This window comes from Emys orbicularis, chromosome 5 (genome assembly GCF_028017835.1).
Source record: "Emys orbicularis isolate rEmyOrb1 chromosome 5, rEmyOrb1.hap1, whole genome shotgun sequence".
Lineage (NCBI taxonomy): Eukaryota > Metazoa > Chordata > Testudines > Emydidae > Emys > Emys orbicularis.
Window position 1 is genome coordinate 100,430,521 of NC_088687.1, and position 23,429 is coordinate 100,453,949.

The 23,429-nt window shown below is 42.8% G+C and overlaps 1 protein-coding gene across 1 annotated transcript in view; it reads left to right on the plus strand.

The window, feature by feature from the left end:
* The window catches only part of APBB2 (amyloid beta precursor protein binding family B member 2), a 356,971-nt gene that overhangs the window by 256,290 nt on the left and 77,252 nt on the right, over positions 1-23,429 (plus strand). The window contains exon 10 of the mRNA XM_065405514.1: positions 19,455-19,601. Coding sequence (XP_065261586.1) covers positions 19,455-19,601 — 147 coding nt within the window. The remainder of the gene's footprint in view (positions 1-19,454; positions 19,602-23,429) is intronic.

Genomic DNA, 23,429 nt, shown 5'->3' on the forward strand with positions numbered 1-23,429 from the left:
CCACTCTGGCACTTCGAGTGCAGAAGGTGGAGGCCCCCAAGGATTTAAAAAAATTAATACTTGCCACTCAAGGCTTGTATTACACTCCCAAGGTTACAGCTTTTCTCTGACCTAGGCTTGGTAAACGCTGCCACTGCCCAAATGCAAAAAAACCCTTTGACCCCAGGAAGGAGTACTTGGGAATTCCTCCCTGTGGAGTACCCTCGAGCCATTTCACACACACACACCCTCCGGGGAAGAGCTCAGAAATAAAACAAAGGAAATTAACTGTTACCACCAGCTAAACAAACAGCATAGGCACAAACCTCTTAGGACACCAAAAATCCAATCCTGCTCTTAAAAAAAGGTAAATTTTATTAAAAACAAAAAAGAAAAAAAATACATCTGGAACTTAGGCTTTTGCTAGATTTTAAAAGAGCAATTCCAAAAATTAAGCACCCAAACTAGTTTTCTTGGGGGTTCAGCTTAAAGGTTACAAGCAAACAAAAGCCTCAGGGGTTAGCACAGAGGAGATCCACAAGCCAAAATAAAAAATAAACCTGATTGTGTCTAACTAAACATTCCCTACCCAAATAATTTCTTCTAGGTATGGAAGATGAATTTTCATACCTGGTTCAAGCCTTACACAGCATTTCTGCTTATAGCATTGCTGCTCCGTGTCTCCTTCCCCAGAGAACAACAGACAAAGGGGAAGTTTTTTTCCCATTTAAAAAAGTTTTAGCCTTCCCATTGGCTCTTTTGTTCAGGTGCACACTCCTTTTCCCTTACCTGGGGAACTTTGTTAACCCTTTACAGGTAAAGCAAGCAGAGAACAGCCACCAAGAGGGACTTTATAGCTAAAAGGGAGCTCTCCCCCCTGCCCCCCACCCTTTCATTTATTATTACAGCATTGTAAGAAGGTGGAGCTCCCACCCTGCTCTCAGCAGAGAATATTCCTACTGGTTATAGTCCAAACTTTTCCCCTTCCTGGGATTTCTCTTTATTTTTAGCGTAAACAATAACAACAAAACATAAAAATTAGTCTAAGCATTCTTTCCAAGTTTAGCTATTCCTAAGGTTTTCCCTGCAGGGCCTTATCTGCTCTAGAGATTTCATGGAGCAGATTTTTAAAAATAAATCAATTTCAACTTTTGTGTTGAAGGACCCCACAGTAGTTAGGTGACTTTATTCAGCATGTATTTCTGGGTTCATTTCAATTTTCATTTTAGATCTGCAGTGCACTTGAAAGGAATAAAGACCTTTTTCATCCAAGTTTTCCCAAGTAGCTCAGCCTAGATTAAGGGAAGAGTAATACATAATAATAATAATCACTTGTATAGAGTTTTAAAAGCACTGTACAAACAGTATCTGGTTAATTCTCACAACACCCTACTACTCCTAGATGGGTAAGTATAATTACTGTGTTTTACTGATGGGGGTGAGATGGAGATATTAAATAATTTGCCCAAAATTGATGGCAGAGCTAGGATTACAACTCAAGATTTCCAGGTTCCGGCCCTGTGCCCTGTTCATTAGGAGCCTGATCGAAGCCCATGGAAATCAATGGACAATGACTGACTTCATTAGGCTTTGGATCCTGTCCTAGACCACTTTGCTACAGAATACGTGATGATACTGTAAACAACATTGTTTCTAAAGAGAGGGGGTGAAATCCTTCACTAGGGGCCCTATTGAAGTCAATTGGAATGTTGCCATTAACTTCAGTGGAGTCCACATTTCACCCAGGGTTTCTTAAAGTTCTCTATTATGCGTGCTAACTTTAAAATGAAATGCAACAGTACTGAATATGTGCTGCGGTTTGCTTTGTAATATTTTATTTATGTCAGTCAGATTTCACCATAACACACATAAGCAAAAAACCAACTAAATAAAGCCAAAATAATATAAGGAAACCGTGTAATAGTAATTACAAAACACATTCTTTCATACCCCGCAGACTCCGGCCCTGAGGGGTTATTTTCACTGACAAAAATAAGTGTGTTTTTTATTGTGGGATAACGAATATACGTTAGCTAGCCTGTTGGTAAAACATGATAGAGACCAGGCACTGTAGTTGTCCTGAGAGGTAAACTAGGCAAGGTCAGTCCCAGGTGGGGGGGTCTGGTGCTGACTTCCCCTAGCTACCTTTGTCTCTGCTTAGGATTTTACAGCGAGATAACTATTCTGCATTTATTATCTGACTATTAAAAAACCATCTTTTTAAGTAGTGAAGACAAAGCCTCAAAGTTTGACCTTCATAGAGTTCTCTGTTCCTCAATGAGGAGACCAGAGATAAGGATGGAAAGAAATGTTCCAGTGTGGTGGCACTGTCACATTCCCCTGCCTTGACAGAGCTGGTTTGATTTTCTGTGGCTTGAGCTCACCTCCAGTGCATTGGTGAGTGGCTGAGACAGAAAAGTACTAAGTTTGAAACAAAGAGCCACTCCTGCCATCCAGCACATGGAGAGTCTATACATAGAGAGAAATGAGAGATTCTGCAGCGCCCTTGATGGGAGCAAGGGGTTAACAACGCAGAAAGAAAGTTAAATGTTTAACTGCAAGGAGACGCACACTCGGTTTATTATAGCGGTTATTATAGAATATCTGCAAAGCCTACGTGTTCATACTTACAAGAGTTCAAACCTTCAATATGTTTTAAAAAGGATGTGACACAATTTCTGAATTGTAAAACTGTGTTCTCTTGAAAAAATAACAGGAGTACTTGTGGCACCTTAGAGACTAACAAATTTATTAGAGCATAAGCTTTCGTGGGCTACAACCCACTTCTTCGGATGCATATAGAGTGAACCATATATTGAGGAGATATATATACACACACATACAGAGAGCATGAACAGGTGGGAGTTGTCTTACCAACTCTGAGAGGCCAATTAAGTAAGAGGAAAAAAACTTTTGAAGTGATAATCAAGATGGCTCAGTACAGACAGTTTGATAAGAAGCAAGTGTGAAAATACTTACAAGGGGAGATAGATTCAATGTTTGTAATGGCTCAGCCATTCCCAATCCCTATTTAGCCCTGAGTTGATTGTGTCTAGTTTGCATATCAATTCCAGCTCAGCAGTCTCTCCTTGGAGTCTGTTTTTGAAGTTTTTCTGTTTTAAGATAGCCACCCGCAGGTCTGTCAAAGAATGGCCAGACAGGTTAAAGTGTTCTCCCACTGGTTTTTGAGTATTATGATTCCTGATGTCAGATTTGTGTCCATTAATTCTTTTGCGTAGAGACTGTCCGGTTTGGCCAATGTACATGGCAGAGGGCATTGCTGGCACATGATGGCATATATCACATTGGTAGATGTGCAGGTGAACGAGCCACAGATGGTATGGCTGCTATACAATTTAGCTTTGATCATCACTAATATTTTCATCTTAAGTCAATGCAAACTTTCTTTAGTAGGTTTCAGTCTAGGTCATTGATGTATATGATTTCATACAACCATTCTGCTATAGGATCTTAGGCACGTTACTTGCTTCTTAAATCAATATACTTTTTTTTTAATTTTATAAATAGAAGGCTAAGTGGAATCCTCTGGATTGTGCTGGTTGCATCAGAAATGGTTAATTTTGTGACCTAAATAGTTTGCCTACGTCTGTTCAGTGTTCTGTGATAAAATGACTTGCTAAATAATGTAATGATATATGTAGAAAGTCTCCAGGTAGGAGAAGTAAACTTTTAAAAAAGACACTAAGAGAAATTGTCTGAGTATATCAGGCTTGATGTCTTGGATGATGTAAGAAATAAAGAAACTGTGAATAGCCCAGGTTTCATTAGTGAAATGGGGGATCAAAGACAATGTGTTCCGATTATGTAGATGTTCATACTGGATTTTGCATGTCTATCAGATGAAATCAAATTCATCTGTATTTCTAAGCACCCATCACGGTGGTATTTTCACACACATACATTCCAGTCTTTTCATTTCATTTTCATTTACAAGAGGCTCTCTTCTACCTTTACTCCTTCTAGTCTAGTCTATATGTGTTCTTATGCCTCCCTCATAACCATAGTATCTAAGCACCTGTCAGTAGTGCACTAATTGACCTGACTAACATCTATCAAATGTGGTTTGTTCATGCTAATCCTCTCCCCAGGGGGAGAACTGTGTGTACAGTAAAGTGTTTTGGTTTGGTGTGGGTTTTTTTAAATAATGTCTTTAATGTACATATTGCTATATATGTACACATTGGTATATGTTTCTCAGAGAAGGCAAGGTCGCAGGAGTGCACATTGAACTTGGAGTCGAAGGTGATCAGGTTTGCATAGGTTCTTAGTTCCTGCAGTTGTTCATTCCATAGTCCCGGACTGGCCCCCTGAGAATCCTCCATTGTCTGTACGACTGAACATTTCCCCTAGGGTAGAAAGTCCCATTGTGCTTGAGGAGTGAAGTTGTCAACCACGGACCTCATCCTGGAGCCTTAGGAGATCTTTTAGGTCTGTTCTCTACCATTTTAGATGAGGGTATTGAAACATTTTATGGTGCGGGAGTTTAATTTCTCACTTTCCTTTGGTTACCTATACTTAGCCCCCACTATTAATTGATTAGTAACCAAGGACATTAATCTACACACTCAAATGCTAAAACTAAGGAATTAGTGCCATTTTTTCCATATCCTACCTACTTTCCCCTACCATGATTTTTTTAGGGGAGGAAGAAATTGTGGGGTGCTCCTCACCCTGTCCTAGGAGTTTTTCATTGCGGTCCCTCTAACTCTTCATCCCACTTCTGTGTGTCCTCTACTCTCTTCCAACCCTTTTGCTTTGTTATTCCTTCCAAGATCATACTCCTGCTGTTCCAGAGCAATGTCGCCTAGTCATTTCATATACTTGCTGCACTCCTTTGGAAGTACTCTCTGCTCGGCCAATTGAATTGGTTTAATTTTCTTTGCAGAGTCTCCTTTGTGGACTAGCAGGAGTAGGGAATGAAAGCTCCAGTCAATGATACTGTTTTGAAGCTTTGGCCTTCCCTTCTACAATAGAACGTTAAAATTGTAGGGAGAACATGGGGAAAACACAAGATGCCCATTGCCTATGCCAAATTAAACCTTTGGTACTATACTTTGGATGAAGGGAGTTGTTTCATTCAGTTTTAAATACTTTCATGAATATTACTTGTGTATTTATAGTGCCTTTCATCCCTCAATATCCCAAATAGCATTCAAAGGATCTGAGTACAATATGTAGTTTGCACATCCTACAGTCTTTCCTTCATCCTGCTGTATTTATCTTCTCCTTTCCCTGTTCGTTTGGTCTGCTTCAGACCTAGGATTCCTTGACAGAAGGATCTTGGATCTGAACTAAAGAGAATCTAGTGAACAGGCTGAAAAAACGTATACAGAAGTTCATGTGGTTTTATTTTGTTTATTATTAAAGCCACACCTCAGGAAGAGTATGTGGACTGTGTTTTAGAGCAGGTGGGCAAGTCACCTGCTCACACCAAGTTTATGCGAGTATGGCTTTCTTATTGCACGAATCCTTCAGTATGTGACTATTTTTGTTTTAAGAAAGAGCACAAAGTTCTGTTCCTGTAGCTCAGTGGTCCCCAAATTTTTTCTGTCGTGCCCCCCCTTACCCATAATGGAACCTGTGACAGTGCCACCCATAAGGCTTTATGGAAATATATATAACATAACTAGAATGTGTTTTATGCTACATATGCCATGTAACATACCTCTGTAAAGGTCATGATCTACTGAATTTATTAATCCTATTTGTATGCATGTATCATTTTGGTATTCGGAGTTATGAATATTGGCTGCATACTTGTTTAATTCTAAGTAGGCTGTAGTGAAGCAGTTGGTCAGCTTCCTGAGAAAAGACTATTCTCAGTAAGTGCCCCATCAAGAAACACTTAAGCCAACAATGAACTTGGAGACACCAATCCACATCTGGACTTTCCCAGGAATGTGGCTTGGCTGGTAAGGAACTCAGTCATGCATGGACATGTGACTTGCCCAGATGACTCCAATACTCCATTTTGTAGCTGGACTTTGCATAGGAGAGAGGAGGGGGTCCCCACCCACGAGAGAAAGTCTATTTAAGCCCAGGGGAGACCCCTCCATTTTGTCTTCAGCTGGCTAAAGAGAGAGCCTCTCCACCCCCAAAGATACTTGAAAGAAACTGGAACAAAGGACAGTGACTGCAAGGGGTGTGAGTGATTGCTGGACCCAGACTAAAAGGAGATTAGTCTGTAAAAGGAAGCATTCTGGAACTGGTGAGATTATCTGTATTCAGTTTGATTAGACATAGATTTGCGTGTTTTATTTTATTTTGCTTGGTGACTTACTTTGTTCTGTCTGTCACTACTTGGAACTACTTAAATCCTACTTTCCGTATTTAATAAAATCACTTTTTACTTATTAATTAACCCAGAGTATGTATTAATACCTGGGTGGGCAAACAGCTGTGCATATCTCTCTATCAGTGTTATAGAGGGCGAACAGTTTGAGTTTACCCTGCATAAGCTTTATACAGAGTAAAACGGATTTATTTGGGTTTAGATCCCATTGGGAGTTGAGCATCTGAGTGCTAAAGACAAGAACACTTCTGTTAGCTGCTTTCAGGTAAGCCTACAGCTGTTAGGGGACGTGATTCAGACCTGGGTCTGGGTTTGCAGCAGGCTAGCGAGTCTGGCTCAAACCAGGCAGGGCATTGAAGTCCCAGGCTGGCGGGGCAGGAAAGCAGGGGCAGAAGTAGTCTTGGCACATCAGGTGGCAGCTCCCAAGGTGGGTTCTGTGATCCAACCCGTCACAGAACCTGTCCGCACCCCCCGCGCACCCAAAGCTACAGCTGCGGGCGGGGGCTAGGAGCAGGGCCTCGGTCAGGAGCTGCAGATGGGGTTGGGGGCCAAGAATCAGGACTGGAGCTGGGGCCGGGGAGCAGAGCTGGGATCACGGCCATGGCTGGGGCCCAAGCTGTCGCTGGGGCAGGGCTGGGTGGTGCTTCCTCCATGCCCCCCGTGGGGACTAGCCCTAGCCCTGCTGTCCACAGTTTGGGAACCCTGGGAACCACTGCTGTAGATAAAATAACAGCCTGAGCCTGTAGAATTTAATTTTATAAGAGAATTCTGCAAATTCACCAAATGACTCAGTATAGGTTTTTGAGGAGTGAAGAGAAGTGAGATTGGCACCTATAACTCCAAAAGGGCCGAGTGGATTGCTTTGAAATTGTAACATATTAAAATAACAGCTCATGAGGTATGAGCATTTTATGTTTCCTTTTAGAGCAAAATGTTCTGGGTGGCAGAGATGTAAAGCTTTGAAAATAGTTTGGAATGGAGACACTCAACTAATCAGCATTAATAGGCATGTCTATTTTGATGCCATTGCAAAGCCAGAGTCCTAGCAGTGCTGCACTCTGTGGTTTTCAGCATGACTAATTTTTGCTTATGTATTAGTTCTAGAAAAAACGTAAATGAAGCAACAAAGCCCATTTAGGCCAGAACAGTAATGCACGCGCGCTCTCTCGTTTAGCAGGTACCACTGATGGGGCTGGGTAACAGTGCTGCTGTATTAGTGTGCTGAATAATTAAGCAATTGTGCTTTCAGCTAACTCAACTAAGCCTGATTTGAGAATTAGGTCATGCATGATTCAAGACACTCTGCTGCAGCTCAATGTTGTTCTTTTTAAAGAGTATTTATGCATTAAATACAAAAACTATGTTAAACCACCATTAGCCCTTTTTGAAATTTTCATCAGGTTCTTTTTGGTTTTAAAAAGTCAGCCTCGGGTTTTGAAAGAGTTAATCTGGACTTCTTGTTCCTGGGAATCATTTGTTCTCCAACTGAAATCAACAGAGGCCAGTAAAAACCAATAGAGACCAATTGAAGTATGTTGATAGTATCTGTTGGTTATTTCTACTTGGTAGGGCCAGGCAGTAACCTATGTACTGTATGCTGTTAGGATCTGATTGTGCAACCTTCGGTGAGCATTTACTGATTAGAGTAATCCCATTGGCTTCAGTGGGACTACTTGTACGAGTAAATGCTCACCATAATGAGTAAGGGTTGTACAATCAAACACAAATTCTCCTACTCCCACTGCAGCACACGCATGGGTCTCTTACCATAGGATCCCAATACTCTTGGCTATATATAGTAAGTATATAAACAAATAGTTTCTGCTGTCGTAGTATATACTGTGTTAATGATAAACCATCTAAGGTATCTGTTATTGGGCAGCAGACTCTGGGACCCTGAACAGGGGATGCAGGTCTCCCCTGAGTCATTTCCCACAGCTTGAACCCTACATGAAGATGCAGTGTAACTAGAAGGTGTATTAAGTGAGATCCAACTAGGATATAAGAGATGGAACTTTTCTCAGGGGGACAGGGAATTGTGTTCTGGGGCAAAGTTCCTGAAGGGCAAACTCTAGAGCAGGGGTAAGCAACCTATGGCATGCAAGCTGCTTTTCAGTGGTACTCACACTGCCCAGATCCTGGTCGCCGGCCTCGGGGCTCTGCTGCCGGCCTGGGGTTCTGTCCCAGCCGCCAGCAAAGTTAGATGTCCGTCCATTTCAGCCTTCTTGGATAGACACATTTGGATTTATTCAAAAGAAGGAATATTCAAAAGCTGTTTGTGCTTTCTGTTGTGAAAGTGTTGTTTGTCGCATATCAAGTGTTCGACGACATTTTGAAATGAAGCACGAGAAAACCTTTCTTGATGAAGCAGACAAGACTGAATCGATCAAAAAGGCAGTAGCAGGATATGAGAAGCAAAGCAGTGGTTTTAAATGCTTAAGTGTAAGTAAAAATCAAGCCACAGAAGGAAGTTACAAGATTGCACAGTGCATTGCAAAAAACGGAAAGCCGCTTACAGATGGGGAATATATAAAAGAAGTTTTTCTCGGCAGTTCGGAGGTTCTGTTCAATGATTTGCCAAATAAAGATATGATCGTATGTAGAATAAAAGAACTGCCTGTCTGACATCAGAAAAATATTTTATTATTATTATTTATTTTATTATTATATTAGTTGACATCAGAAAAACATTTTGTGTGACAACAGATGGTGCTCCTGCCATGGTCGGAAAACAGAAGGGATTTGTAAAGTTACTTGAAGATCAAATTGGCCTCCCAACAGTCAAATTTCACTGTATCATCCATCAAGAAAACCTGTGTGCTAAAATTTCTAATTCAGAGCTTAATAATGTGATGAATACAGTGATGCGAATTGTGAATTTCCTTGTTGCTCGATCTGCTTTGACTCTCAGTTTCAAGCACTGCGAGAAGAGATGGACAGTGCTTATAACGACATTCCACTTCACAGCAACATTCGGTGGCTAAGTCGTGGCAAGGTTTTGATGCACTTTGTAAACTGTTTTGATGCAATCAAGGCCTTTTTGTCGGAAAAAGGGCAAAACTACTCTGAACTGGATGATGACAAATGGCTGTATAAGCTCATGTTTCTAACTGACATCACCACTCACCTAAACGAACTCCACCTCTGTCTCCAGGGTGCTGGGCAAATGGTTCTGGATCTTTATGAAGCCTGGAAGGCATTTGTTGTAAAACTAGCAGTTTTTTCTCGGGATATTCGAACTTTGATTTTCTGCTACTTCCAACACATAAAACAGCTATTGACACGTTGCACTGTCAGTGTCGATGAGATTGGAATGTACATGCAAGAACTGGAATCAGAATTTTCTGACAGATTTCAAGATTTCCAGCAATTTGGCCCAATGCTTTCTTTTCTAATTAAACCTGAAAAGTTCAATGAAAGCAACTTGGATTTGTCTGTATTTCAGTGGATGGGTGTTGAAGATTTTGAAGTGTAGCTCATTCAGTTAAAAAGGTCAGAATTGTGGGCATCAAAGTTTGGAGATCTGCGGAGTGCACTTGAAGCTACCGAGAGAGATCATGAGGCTTCTATTCTGACCTGCTGACATCCCTGCCGGTGAAATTTAACTGTTTGAAGAAAATGCATTTGCGATGCTTTCAGCATTTGGATCCACATACCTGTGTGAAAGGGTATTTTCACACATGAAATCTGTCTTCTGTCCTTCTCGGAGCCGGTTAACAGCTGATCACTCAGAAGCCTGTGTGCAGCTTAAAGTATCCAAATACGTGCCAGACATTGAAAAACTAAGCGAGGAAAAGATCTGTATTTTAATTTAATTTTAAATGAAGCTTCTTAAATATTTTTAAAACCTTATTTACTTTACATACAACAATAGTTTAGTTATATAATATAGACTTAGAGAGAGAGACCTTCTAAAAACGTTAAAATGTATTACTGGCACACGAAACCTTAAATTAGAGTGAATAAATGAAGACTTGGCACACCATTTCTGAAAGGTTGCCGAACCCTGCTCTAGAGATAGCCAAGTCTGGGGAGAAAGTTGAGGCTAAAATTTGTTATTATTCAAGTTACCAATAAACCTAAGCCTTAGGAAGGGGATAAATTTGGATTTTATACAATGTGTGAATCCTCTGTTCATAACACAACCTGTTCCTAGTATGTTTTCATGTTTTATAGCCAAGGTCCCTTGTACTAAGCAATTTTAAATTGAGCAAAGGCTCTCCAATATATGTGGCATGCTACTGAATAGAACTCAGCAGGGGAACAGATTCTAGGTGGGGATGCCTGTTTGGGTATAACTACGCTACACTGAGAGTGTGCTTCCCAGCCCAGGAAGAGACACCAGTGTGGCTCAAGATATCATGGTAAAACAGCAGTGTGGATGTTGCAGCACTGCTGGCAGCTCGGTCTAGCCATCTGAGCTTGGACCTACCGAACCCCTTGGGGCTGATCTGCAGTGTAGACATACCTTTTAAAGGGTAAATGCTAGTCAAGAAAGGCCAAAATATAGCAATGGATACTCACCTCTAGAAGATGATCAGCCTGGAAGAGCACATTCAAGTGTGTGGTTTCATTCAAAACTGTTTTGAACTGAAGGACCTCTCATGCTACAAGGCCATTTTATAATTCTTAAGAGTGAGCTCTTACTAGATCTGCGTGTCAGCATGCTTATTTTCTACTTTTGGCTTTGAAATTGGTTCTTTTAGAAGGGAGTTCCAGTCAGCTCTAGCCTGACAGACAAAGATCTAATGGGTGGAAGTTGCAGTCAGAAAAATTCCAACTGGAAATAAGACATATTTTTAAATGTGAGGGTAATTAACCATTTAACAGCTTTGAGGGATGTGGTAAATTCTCCATCAATTAGTGCTTTTCTAAACACAGAAGTTGTACCACATTAACTATACTAATATAATTAATACAGTACAGTCCCCTCCCCTAGTGCATATGTACTATACTAGTATATCTTATTCTTGTAGAGGAAGGGTAATAAGCAATGTAAAGTATCTTTTTATATTGCTGCAATTGTATCCACACTAAGGGTGTACCAGTATAAATATTTAGGAAAAAAATCACACCACTAACCAAAATAATTATACCAGTACAAAATCTGTCTGTAAAGCAGGCCTTAGAGTCTTAAATCAAGACTGGATGTATTTTTAAAAGGTATATTCTATCTCAACACTTGACAGCTTAGTTGTCGTAATAGCCTTTTGTGAGGGACTTAGTCAAAGACTTTCTAAAAGTACAAATAGTTTGTCAGCTGATTTTTCTTCATTCAGTGTTGTTGTTGTTTTTAACATCCTCAAAAGATTCTAATGCATTGGAGAGGCTCAATATTCCTTTCCAGAAGCCCTGCTGGTTTGTCCCTATTATATTGTATAGTTTCAATCACATTACTTGGTACTGAAGTAAGGCTACTGGTCTGTAATTTCCCAGTTCGCCCCAGAACCTCTCTTAAAGATGGAAACAATACTCTCTAGTCTTCCAGAATAGTCGCTGATTTAAAGGAGAGAGTAGATGTTTTTGTTAGCAGCTCAGTTGCTTAATTTTTCAATTGTTTTGCAACACTACGATGTATAGCTTAGTTAGTTCTCCATTTGAACCTCTCAGAGTGGTGTCACTTCCTTTGCATGGTCTGATTCTTCTTTGCTGACACATTCGTGGTGAAAGTCTCTGACGTAAGAGCTTTTACAGTGAGATAATAATACTGCACCTTCAAAAATGGCAGTTGTTAGAACCTTCTAGAATTCATACTCAGGGTTAATTCCCCATTCTACAGGACGTAGTTACTCCTGGGGGGATTCTGTGCCAAAAAATTAAAAATTCCCCCAGGAGTAGAGAGTTAAAGAAACTCATATGACAACCCAGTTCCTGCTTTTCTGCCCCTTTCCCCCCAGAGCCCAGCTGGGGGTCCAGACACTCACACCCCTTCTCCCCCGCCCCAGAGCCCAGCTGCGGGACCCCCCGGCCCAGACATTCCCACCCCTTTCCCTCCCGAGAGCCCAGCCGTGGCCCTCCCCAACTCAGACACTCGTTGTGGGACACACACACCCCCAGCCCAGACACTCACACCCTCTATCCCCCCAGGAAAGGTTAAGGTAAGACCCAAGCATAGTAGCCTTTTGTTTGTCCCCTTTCATTGTTTGTTTTATACCTTTGGGTGAATAAAGAATATTTTAGTTTTTTCTTGCAGGTACCAAATACTGTTGGGCCTGTCATGTTAAGAGGTAGAAAATGGGGTATGCAGCCCAGAAGTCAAGTCCCAGAGTGGTTGAATTGTGGGGTTCCACCATTGAGAGGGGGTGGAAGGCCAAGTGTGTTACCAGAGAGGTGCACTCAAGGGAGACTACAAAGGGGTCTAAAACACAGTTTACTCTGTAACTGTAACACTGGAATTGAATGGGTAGAGCAAGTGAAGAGTTTAATGTGTTTAACAAAAGAAGAGCAAAAGTCCAGATAAATTTAGTTGTAACTAAGATATGCTCCTGTCATCATCATCCTGATCCTGTTACCTGTATTTTGTATCCCTTGCTCCTATCCTCCTTCTGACTTTGCCTTTTTGAATTGTACTCTGTTCAGTGCTGGAATTGTGTCTTTTTTCTGTGTTTTGAAAGTAACTAGCACATTGTGGATGCTACCACAATAAAATCTATATCTCCAGACACAATAGAAAGTGTATTGAAAAGGCTTACAAAAATCAAGGCTTAGCATCCCTAGTAGATGTTCTGGCACATTCAAGAAGAGCTGTGAGTACTTCATGGACCAATAGATCCTGTAACGTGACAGAAGAGATTTGTAATCCTTATTAAACGTTATAAACTGGACGTGTTGGCTTCTTCAGAGGCAGCTTTGGGCTGAAAAATACTTCAAGCTGTAGTTCCCTCCTAATTTCACCATTTCTCCTCCAGGTTTTGTGCCCATTTGGTTAAAGTTTAAAGTTAGCTCCCAGCAGCATCAATTCAGTAAACATGCTTTGCAGGAGGAAAAAAAATCATGACTTAATTTCCTTATTTCAAGATACTGTTTCTATCTGACATAAAACTTTGATGCGTTTGAGTTTTTATCCATACACGCAGAGGAGTTTTACACAATTTGCATAATGTTTTTTGTTTAATAAATTATATATTATACATTGTTAATTACTTTTCAAAGTAGTTTAACTGGAGTATAGGGTAGGCCCATCACTTCAGGAAAGCCTGTGATGGACAGATCAGGACTGCTTCTGTGCACAGTAAAAGATTCTACCAATCAGTGGTGGGTGAGTGCACATACTAGCTCTGAGAAAAGAAATTTGCAAATAAGCCATTTTTGTCTTTTTAATAAATGTCAATTTAGTGATTTAAAATCTTTGTGTGGTATGTATCCAAGTAATATGTGTTTAAGCACTCGAAGATGTATTGGATACTAAATGTTTCTAATGTTGCGAAAAATAATAATTTGGTATTTACTCAAAAGCAATAATACTGTTTCTATGAAATTATTTTTTTCCATTTTTATGAATATACAATCTATATTTTTCAAAGTGCTGTCAAGTGGTAAGATCTAACTTAGAGTTACAAAGTGGTGTATGTTTTGTAATCTGGTGGTGATTTTTACCATTTTGTGAGAAATATCTTCTATATATTAAATACTAAAATTTTAAAAGTTAACATTGCTAAGAGTTTTTTGTAAACAGTCATAGTTTATATAAGATCTACCTCTGCTTATGCCTTGCTGCTGCAAGACCAGTAGAAAGACAGACTTTCATTAATAAATAACTAAAAAATATACCATAACCTTCAAAGGTACTGTGTGCCCTGCCTCTTCGGGCTGCAGGAATGCATACCAAATTGTTGACCAGTATGCTGCTTGCTCTGACCAACACATCATGAGAGGCACTGGAGTTATTCCGTAAACTACAAAGGCGAGAGGAGTGCGACATTGATCTTGCCACGAGATTGCTTGTGTCATTAACAGAGGTGCTGACCACAGTGGAACGCCGCTTTTGGGCTCGGGAAACAAGCACTGAGTTGTGGGATCACATCGTGATGCACGTCTGGGATGATGAGCAGTAGCTGCAGAATTTTCAGATGAGAGAGCCACATTCATGGGACCGTGTGATGATCTTTCCCCAGCCCTATGGCGCAAGGACACGAGAATGAGAGCTGCTCTGCCGTTGAAGAAGCATGTGGCGATTGCACTGTGGAAGCTGGCTACTCCAGACTGCCATCAATTGGTTGCTAACCAGTTCGGAATGGGAAAGTCGACCGTTGGACTCGTCTTCATGGAAGTGTGCAAGGCCATTAATCGCATCCTGCTCCGAAAGACCGTGACTTTGGGCATGACATTGTGGATGGCTTTGCACAAATGGGCTTCCCTAACTGTGGAGGGGCGATAGATGGCACACATATTCCAATTCTGGCACCAGACCACCTAGCCACCGAGTACATTAATTGTAAGGGGTATTTCTCAATGGTTCTCCAGGCACTTGTGGATCACCATGGGCGTTTCACAGACATTAACGCAGGCTGGTCCGGAAGGGTGCACGACGCATGCATCTTTCGGAACACTGGCCTGTTCAGGAAGCTGCAAGCAGGGACTTTCTTCCCGGACCAGAAGATCGCCGTAGGGGAAGTCAAAATGCCCACTGTGATCCTGGGAGACCCCCACCTACCCCTTAATGCCATGGCTTATGAAGCCATATACAGAGCAACTCGTCAGCAGCAAGGAGCGGTTCAACAACAGGATGAGCAAGTGCAGAATGACTGTTGAGTATGCTTTTGGCCATTCAAAGGCCCCCTGGCGCTACCCCTATGGGAAACCGGACCTGGCCGATGACAATATTCCTATGCTTATAGCCACATACTGTATGCTCCATAATATTTGTGAAGGGAAGAGTGAAAGCTTCATTCAGGGCTGGACCGCAGGGACTCAGCACCTGGAGGCTAAGTTTGAACAGCCAGAGACCAGGGGCACAGCATGGGGCCATAAGGATCCAGGGATGCCTTGAGGCAGAAATTTGAAGCTGAGATCCACTAATATTTGTTGCTATGCTCGGGATTGCAGTGCTTGTAATGCTAGGAGGTGATTGGTGCAGATGATGAAATACGAAGGTTTAACATAATTGTTTGTTGCTTTGCCGGGCTCTGTTTGCTTTCAATTAATTAATAGAATAAAGATTGCTTTCAAACCAACACAATTCTTTTATTAAAAAATAACAACAGGAGGAGAGATTCAAACAAAGAAAAACATCAGCAGTGAGCGGGATGGGGGAAGGGAAGGTCCCAGGAGGAGGTGGGATCCCGGGATGGCTAAAGATTTGTGTATGTCCAGGGATCATATCCAACCTTCTCCTTTGGAGTACAATGCAGCGGATATTGTACTTCAGAAGGGCCAAACTGCAGAGGGATGGGTGTTGAGTGCAGTGGGTAGTGGGCGTCTGCAGTGCTGGACTGTGAGGGAGGAGGAGTGGAATGCCGTGGGTATAGACTGGAGCCAGGAGTAAGAGTGTGTTGGCGGTGTCTATGGGAACATGGGAAAGAGTTTTGCGACAGCGGCTGCAGGGGAGGGCAGGCGTGGAACTGCTCGGTTTGTAGAGCTAATGTCGCCTGGAGCGTGTCTGCTTGGCGCTCCATAACGTTTAAGAGCCGCTCCGTGGCTTCATTCTGGCATGCCGCGGTCTCCTTTCGGTGGTTCTTCTCGCTGTCCCGCCACTCCTTCAATTCCTGCTTCTCGGCCACGGAGTGCATCATAACATCATGCAGAAAGTCCTCCTTGGTTCTTCTTGACTGCTTTCTAATTCTGCACAGCTGTTCAGCCACCGATAACAAAGAGGGAGGCTGGGCTCCCAAGGTCATCTCTGTGAAGTTTAAATGCAACATTTTACAGAAGCAGTATTGTTTGCAACACAGACAGCACTGATTCAGTGCTTTAAAACACAGCCAGTACTCACACACCTGTCACTAACTGGCTGATCCCAGGCAAGCACACATGAGCCACAAGACCCCCAAAATGGTGAGTAGCCGCAGGGGCAGGATAAATCACTCTTCCCGGACCCTGCTGTACACTGGGCACGTGGCTCTTGGGGAGAGACAGCACTGTAGGGGGACCTGATAATCATTCCTGTCCCCACACTTTCTACAGCATATGATCATTATGGAAGATATCTCGCTGCTGAGGGTGAGCAGGGAATCAAGGGAGGGTCTTCTCCAAGACTGCGGCTTCCCCCCTGACCCCTATGTGGCTCGCCTGTGTGCAGCAATGGTAGGTGTTCTACAGTTCCTTCACTTTGACCCTGCACTGCAGTGTGTCCCGGTCATAGCCTCTTTCTGTCATGCATCGTGAAATCTGTCCATAGGTATTATAATTCCTATGATTGGAGCACAGCTGGGACTGGACGGCCTTCTCTCCCCAAATGCTGATGTGGTCCAGCAGCTCAGCATTGCTCCAAGCGGGGAATCGCCTGGTGCATGGAGCAAGCATGACCACCTGGAAAGATGCGCTGAGAGCACTGCACGCATTACCAAGCAAACAGGAAGGGGACTTTCAAAATTCCAAAGGAATTTACGGGGTGGGGATGACAGTTGGCCACCTGAGGGCAGGGCAGTAGAGTTCAAACCAATGACCAGAGAGGCAAGAACAGGCATTGTGGGACACCTCCCAGTGGCCAGTCACAGTGCTGTAATCGACCACATGTCTACACTGGCACTGCAGCGCTGTAGCCCTGGCGCAGAAATCTGTACGCCTCTCGTTGGGGTGGTTTTTTTACAGTGCTGCAACTGTGCAGTTTCTGTGCACTAAGTGGCTTGGCAGTGTATACACCTCGGGAGTTACAACACAGAAACTTGCCAGTGTAGACAGGGCCTCAGATTCCTTTTTTGAGAATAGGCTCAGCTGGGTTGCTGAAATATACAAGAACTCTTCACTCCAAAACTACTTTGTCCCCTTGTGCTTCCCTACCCCAATAAAGATTAAAACATTAATAAAATTAATTCACTAGGTGCTACTCTATGTTCTTGCCCTCCATTAGCTTTCCAAAATAGACATATTGTATGTACTTGAATTACCTATCTCTGTGTTTTTGCTTCAGAGTTTTAAAAACCCATTTGTTAAATGTATTTCAAAAACAGATGTTAGCAGAGTAATTCTAGGCCTAATCCTGCAACCTGGTCCACCTGGGCTGCATCCTACACAGGACTGCCCTGCAGTCAATGTAGCATGACCTCAGTGGCTTGCAGAGTAATTTACAAGATCAGGGCCTGTATTCCTAAACATTTTTTAGGTTAGATGCTGGTAACAATGAAACCGGTTTGTCACACGGGGGCAGCACTGAACAATGGATTTTGGCCTTTTAGGGATTGTATATTTAAAACATTTCTGAATGCTAATACATATTGCATCATTTGATTTCCTGAACCAATAGAAAGTTGGTTCAGCACACAATTTCCAAAGAAAAAATGCAGTCACTGCCAAAGAAGTTGAAAAGAAGCCAATAGGTAATGTATCGGGACTCTACACAATGCCTACTCTAAGGGTTTGTCTACACTGGAACTTCGTCGGCAAAACTTTTGTCGTTCAGGGGTGTTAAAAAAACACACACCCCGAATGACAAAAGTTTTACCGACGAAAAGCGCCGGTGTGAACAGCGTTTAGTTGGCAGGAGCGTTCTCCTGCCGACAGAGGTGCTGCAGCTCATGGGGGGTGGAAGTTTTTTGTCGGCAGGAGACACAGCCGTGTCGCTAAAAGCCTCGTAGTGTAGCCATAGCCCACATTAATCTTTAGTCCACTTTTGAGTTAGAGATATACATGGTGAAAGAGAAAGGGTGTTAAATGCAGGCAGGATTTTAACTACATTAATTCTAAATTTTCCTGCTGTACTTTTGGAACGTGCTGGAGCTTATGCCTCTGTAAACAAAGCTGTGATTGGCACGTAGGGGATTTTAATGTCTCATTAAGTTCTCAAAGACCCCATGCCATAGATTTTACTAATCCATATAGACAATATAATTTATGCTGAATGCTTCAAAAATAGTGTGTGTTATATAATATGGGGTTTCTGGGAGGTACTCTTAATAAAGTAGAAGTTCAGCATGTCTACCAGAAGGAAGCAACAAAACTATTATAGATTTGTTATTGGCAATTATGGCTCAACTTGACAGCAGAATCCTCTTGATGCTCTCTGGGTGAAATCTTGGCCCCATTGAAGAAAATGGCAAAACTCCCATTGACTTCAATAGGGTCAGGATTTCACTCTTTATAATGCCTCAGCACAATATGAATGTTTTTTCCATATTAAAAACTGGCTTTTATAAATCTACCATAGTGGCAGTAACATAGATATTTCCAGGCAATGTATCCCTTTTTGTTTTGTTTGCGAAATGCACCATACGTGCTGACTGATGTAGTCTTGCAGTGTTCTGCCAATTGAGAACTCTGGTTGGCATCCTTCTGCTCTATACTATTATAATATTTTTTTAAGGGTCACTGTTAAAAGCCTGTTTCTTTACACAGTATTTTATTTCTTAGTTAATGCTTTGGATTTACCATTGTCTTAAAGGTACCTTACTTAAACTTACTGTAAAACTGATTGTGGTAATCCTTAATAAATTAAGGATTTATTTATTAAGTTTTGTGGTTTAAAACTGAGTAGTGAGATATACCATGTGTGGATTTCACAACAGGCCTAAACCGAAAGCTTTTTTGGAATCAAGGCTGAAAATACTAGCTAGGACCTCCATCTTACTTTATCCATAGCTGTGGTTGCTATTTTTCTGGTGTAAGGATATTCTACTGACAGCCTAAAGCATTCCTTACATGTTCCTCATTTCCTCCTTTGGTGACTGTATTCTTGAAAGCATTTTGTCATAGTCTGCCACCTTGGAGGTATAAGAAGTATCATTTTTTCTGACATGTCATTCATCTTATCTTGTTCCTTCCAATAAATATTTTCATTTTACATTCTCAAACGAAACATTTTAATGTACCCATCTGCTATGAGTGTCATCTTATGGCAATACGGGGACCTGCTTCTGTTCTTTTTCAAAAAGAGGGGGAGTTTTGACATTGACTTCACTGGGAATCTGTCCATTAGATGACTTCAGTCTTTTGTAAGTAATTGATACTGCTTTGTTGGTATATAGAGTTATGATTTACACACAAATCTTTCCTCGTTTTTTTTTTTTAGTGCTTTGCTGTGCGCTCTTTGGGCTGGGTAGAAATGGCAGAAGAAGATCTAGCTCCTGGAAAAAGCAGTGTTGCTGTGAACAATTGCATCAGACAACTGTCTTACTGTAAAAATGATATCAGAGACACAGTTGGCATATGGGGAGAGGTAAGAGTATGGTGTGAACTTTCTTTACATTACCCTTTTCCCCCCTTTGAATACACTCCACCCACTCCATAAGATACCTTTAAAAATACACACAAGCATGTTAGTTTTCCACCCAGTTTTAAATATTATTGAACAAAAATTAAATACCCTAATTTTCTATGTATCCTTTAATGGAAAAAAAAGTAAAGAAGCAGAGCGAGCCTGGGACTGCTGTATCAGCAGCTGTTGCTGGCAAAAAGGAGAAGAAAATTTGAGAGTGAACTTGATTTTTGTTTCTGGGAGGTTAGGAGAGCAGGTGTCACAAAGGCCATAATCAAATTGTTGTGTCTCCACTTCATATATTAGATATGCTGCATGACAAGTCCAATAATACAATAATTAAATGGCTGTATACTGTACAGTTTGTTAATAAAAACATCTGCTATAAACTGAAGATAAGGGTCAAATACAGGGGTGATGTGTAAGATGGTAGAAGTTACTCTAATATTCCTTTATATTCTCACTGTCATAAGCTCAGATCCAAAGTCATTGAGATCAGTGGAAATCCTTGTATTGATTAAAGAGGGCTTTGTTTCAGTGCCTATTCCATTCTCACACCTTTTAACAACGGGAAAGGAAATGTAAGGAACTTCAACTTGGTGCGTCTTTTGCTTCTAGATCCTAGAGGCTATGGGTGATCTATTTTAACATAGGCTTTCTTAAACCCTCTGCCAAGTTGTTTTTCTTGTTATGCTGCTCTCTACTGGCCCCTTAGCATATGAGTTACACCAGCTTAGATTTCCTGCGCTCCTTGATCCAAATGCAGAAGTGATATGTAAAGAGAATGAAAATTACACTGGTAATTGTAGCAGTGAGGCCTAGTGGATAGAGCACTGGCCTGGGACTCAGGAGACCTGGTTCTGCCACTGATCTTTGGGTGATCTTGGGAAAGTCACTTCACCTCTCTGTGCCTCAATTTCCCCATCTGTAAAATGTGGATAATGATACTGACCTTCTTTGTAAACTGTGTAAATCCAGACGGAGCCTAACTGGTGTAAATGTACACTCTAGGCTTACTCTTTTAGATGCACCTGTGAGTCTGGCCTACTGGGAGTTAGGTTTTTAAAAACAAGAAAATTACCCACCCACCCCCCAAAAAAGTGTTTGGTTAATGGAGAGTGCAAACAGAAATTATGATTTTAGACTTTTTATGTTTCTTTGCCTGCCAGTGTTTGCTTATTAAGAAACAAGACAAGCAGACCTTCATTTCTGGGCTGATTAAAGGTTGAGAGCAGCGTGGAAGTTGAGTTGTCCAGGAGCGTGCGTGTGTGTGTGTGTTTGATTGTACCATTTTGGGGGGGGAGAAAGATGTTTGATTTCTGAAAGGAATTCTCCTTTTGTCTTCCATACACTGACTATGACAGGGGTTCTCAAACTGGGGGTCGGGAAGTTATTACATGGGGGATCGCGAGCTGTCACCCTCCACTAGGGTGACCAGATGTCCCATTTTTAAAGGGACAGTCCCTTTTTTGGGATCTTTTCTTATATAGGCGCCTATTACCCCCCACCCCCTGTCCCGTTTTTTCACAGTTGCTATCTGGTCACCCTAGCCTCCACCCCAAACCCTGCTTTGCCTTCAGCATTTATAATGGTGTTAAATATATAAAAAAGTGTTTTTAATTTATAAGGGGGGGGGTCGTACTCAGAGGCCTGCTATATGAAAGTGGTCACCAGTACAAAAGTTGGAGAACCACTGGACTATGAGAAGTCACGTGTCCTGTAATTGCATCAGTATGGGACCTGAGGTGACAAAGTGTTTGCTAGGGGGCTAGAGCACTATTCTATCAGGCCAGAATGCTCCATGGTGGTAGTTGGGGAACGAGTGATTAAAATGGAAGGAGGGGGAAGGACACTTATTTCCATATTCCAAGATCACAGACATTTCCTCCATTTCATAGTGGGCGGATGCCATTTTCAATTCATGGCACTGCCCTTTGGCCTCTCATCGGCCCCAAGGGTGTTCACAAAATGTATGGAGCCAGTGGCTGCTTACCTGAGACATCGAGGGGTCCAGGTCTTCCCATATCTCAACGACTGACTCATCAAGGGCAGGTCTCAGGAACAGGTGCAGAGGAGCCTCTATCTGGTGCGTTCCATCTGCTGCGACCTGTGCCTGTTAATAAACGAGAAAAAATCCACCTTGAGGCCAGTCCAGTGAATAGAGTTTATTGGGGCAGTTCTCGACACCATGCGAGCCAGAGCCTTCCTTCCTCTAGCACGTTTTCAGGCCATGTCAGACCTGTTCTCCCAGGTAAAGAACCACCGCTCACCACGGCTCACACCTGCTTGCGGTTGTTGGGCCATATGGCCGCATGTTCATACATGGTCAGTCATGCCAGCCTCCATCTCGGGCCACTGCAAGTGTGGCTGGCATTGGTCTACATCCTCATCAGGCACGACCTAGACCGGATAGTCAGGGTGCCGGATCACATCCAGTCGTTCCTGGATTGGTGGTTGGAGGGACCCGTGTCAGTGTTGGAGAGAGTTCCCTTCGCGACCCCATCCCTGTCGCTGACCCTGGTCTCTAATGCTTTGGACCTGGGCCTCCATATCAACGTCAGGGAGCTCAGAACACTTTGCTTGGCCTACCAGGCTTTCCTGCCCCACGGGAAGGGCAAGGTGGTGCAGGTTCTGACAGACAATACCGCTGCGATGTATTACAACAACAGGCAGAGCGGAGCCAGGTTGTCAGCCCTTTGCCAAGAAACTCTCCGCCTTTGGGACTTCTGTGTGCAGCATGCCATTCATCTGGTAGCTGCGCGCCTGCCGGGGCCAAGAACGTGATAGCAGATCGCCTCAGCAGGACCTTCTTGTCTCACCATGAGTGGTCTCTCCACACAGAGGCTGTCAGTGCAGTCTTCCAGAAGTGGCGGACTCCCCAGGTGGACCTGTTCGCGTCCAGGCAGAACAGGAAATGCCACATATTTTGTTCGATCCAGGGGGTGGACGGGGTTCCCTATCAGATGCATTTCTCCTCCCATGGTCGGGGGCTTTGATGTATGCCTTCCTGCCAGTGCCGTTGATTCACAGAGTCCTAGTGAAGATCAAACAGGACAAGGTGAAGGTTATCCTGATAGCCCCCACGTGGCCTCACCAGCACTGGTTCAGCATGCTGCTGGACCATTCAGTAGCCGCCCCACTGCAGCTACCCCTTAGGCCGGATCTGCTGTCCCAGAGCTACAGCTGCACCCAAACCTAGCGGCACTGCACTTGACAGCCTGGCTACTGCATGACTGAATGTGGACGAACAGAAATGCTTGGCCCGGGTCAGCAGGTCTTGTTGGGTAGCAGAAACCCTCCACCAGAGCGACTTACCTGGCCAAGTGGAAAAGGTTCACGTGCTGGGCCTCAGATCGGCGTGTTGGAGCTGAGCAGGCCCTGCTGCAGGAGATCCTGGATTATCTGCTGCACCTCAAACTCCCAGGTTTGTCCTGATCATCAATCAAGGTCCACCTGGCCTCTATCTCAGCTTTTCACCCTCCATTCCAAGGCAGCTCAATCTTCGCTCACGACATGACAGGCTGGTTTTAGAAAGGTTTGGAGCATCTCTACCCACACATCCAGGATCCCGTCCCTCCCTGGGACCTGAATCTCATGCTGTCAAGGCTCATGGGGCCTCCCTTCAAGCCTCTGGCTTCCTGCTGTCTCCTGCTTCTCTCCTGGAAGGTTCCGTTCCTGGTTGTGATAATGTCAGCCTACAGGGTGTCCGAGATCAGGGCGCTTACTTGGGAGCTGCCCTATACGGTCTTCTACAACGATAAGGTCCAGCTGCGACTGCACCCAGCGTTT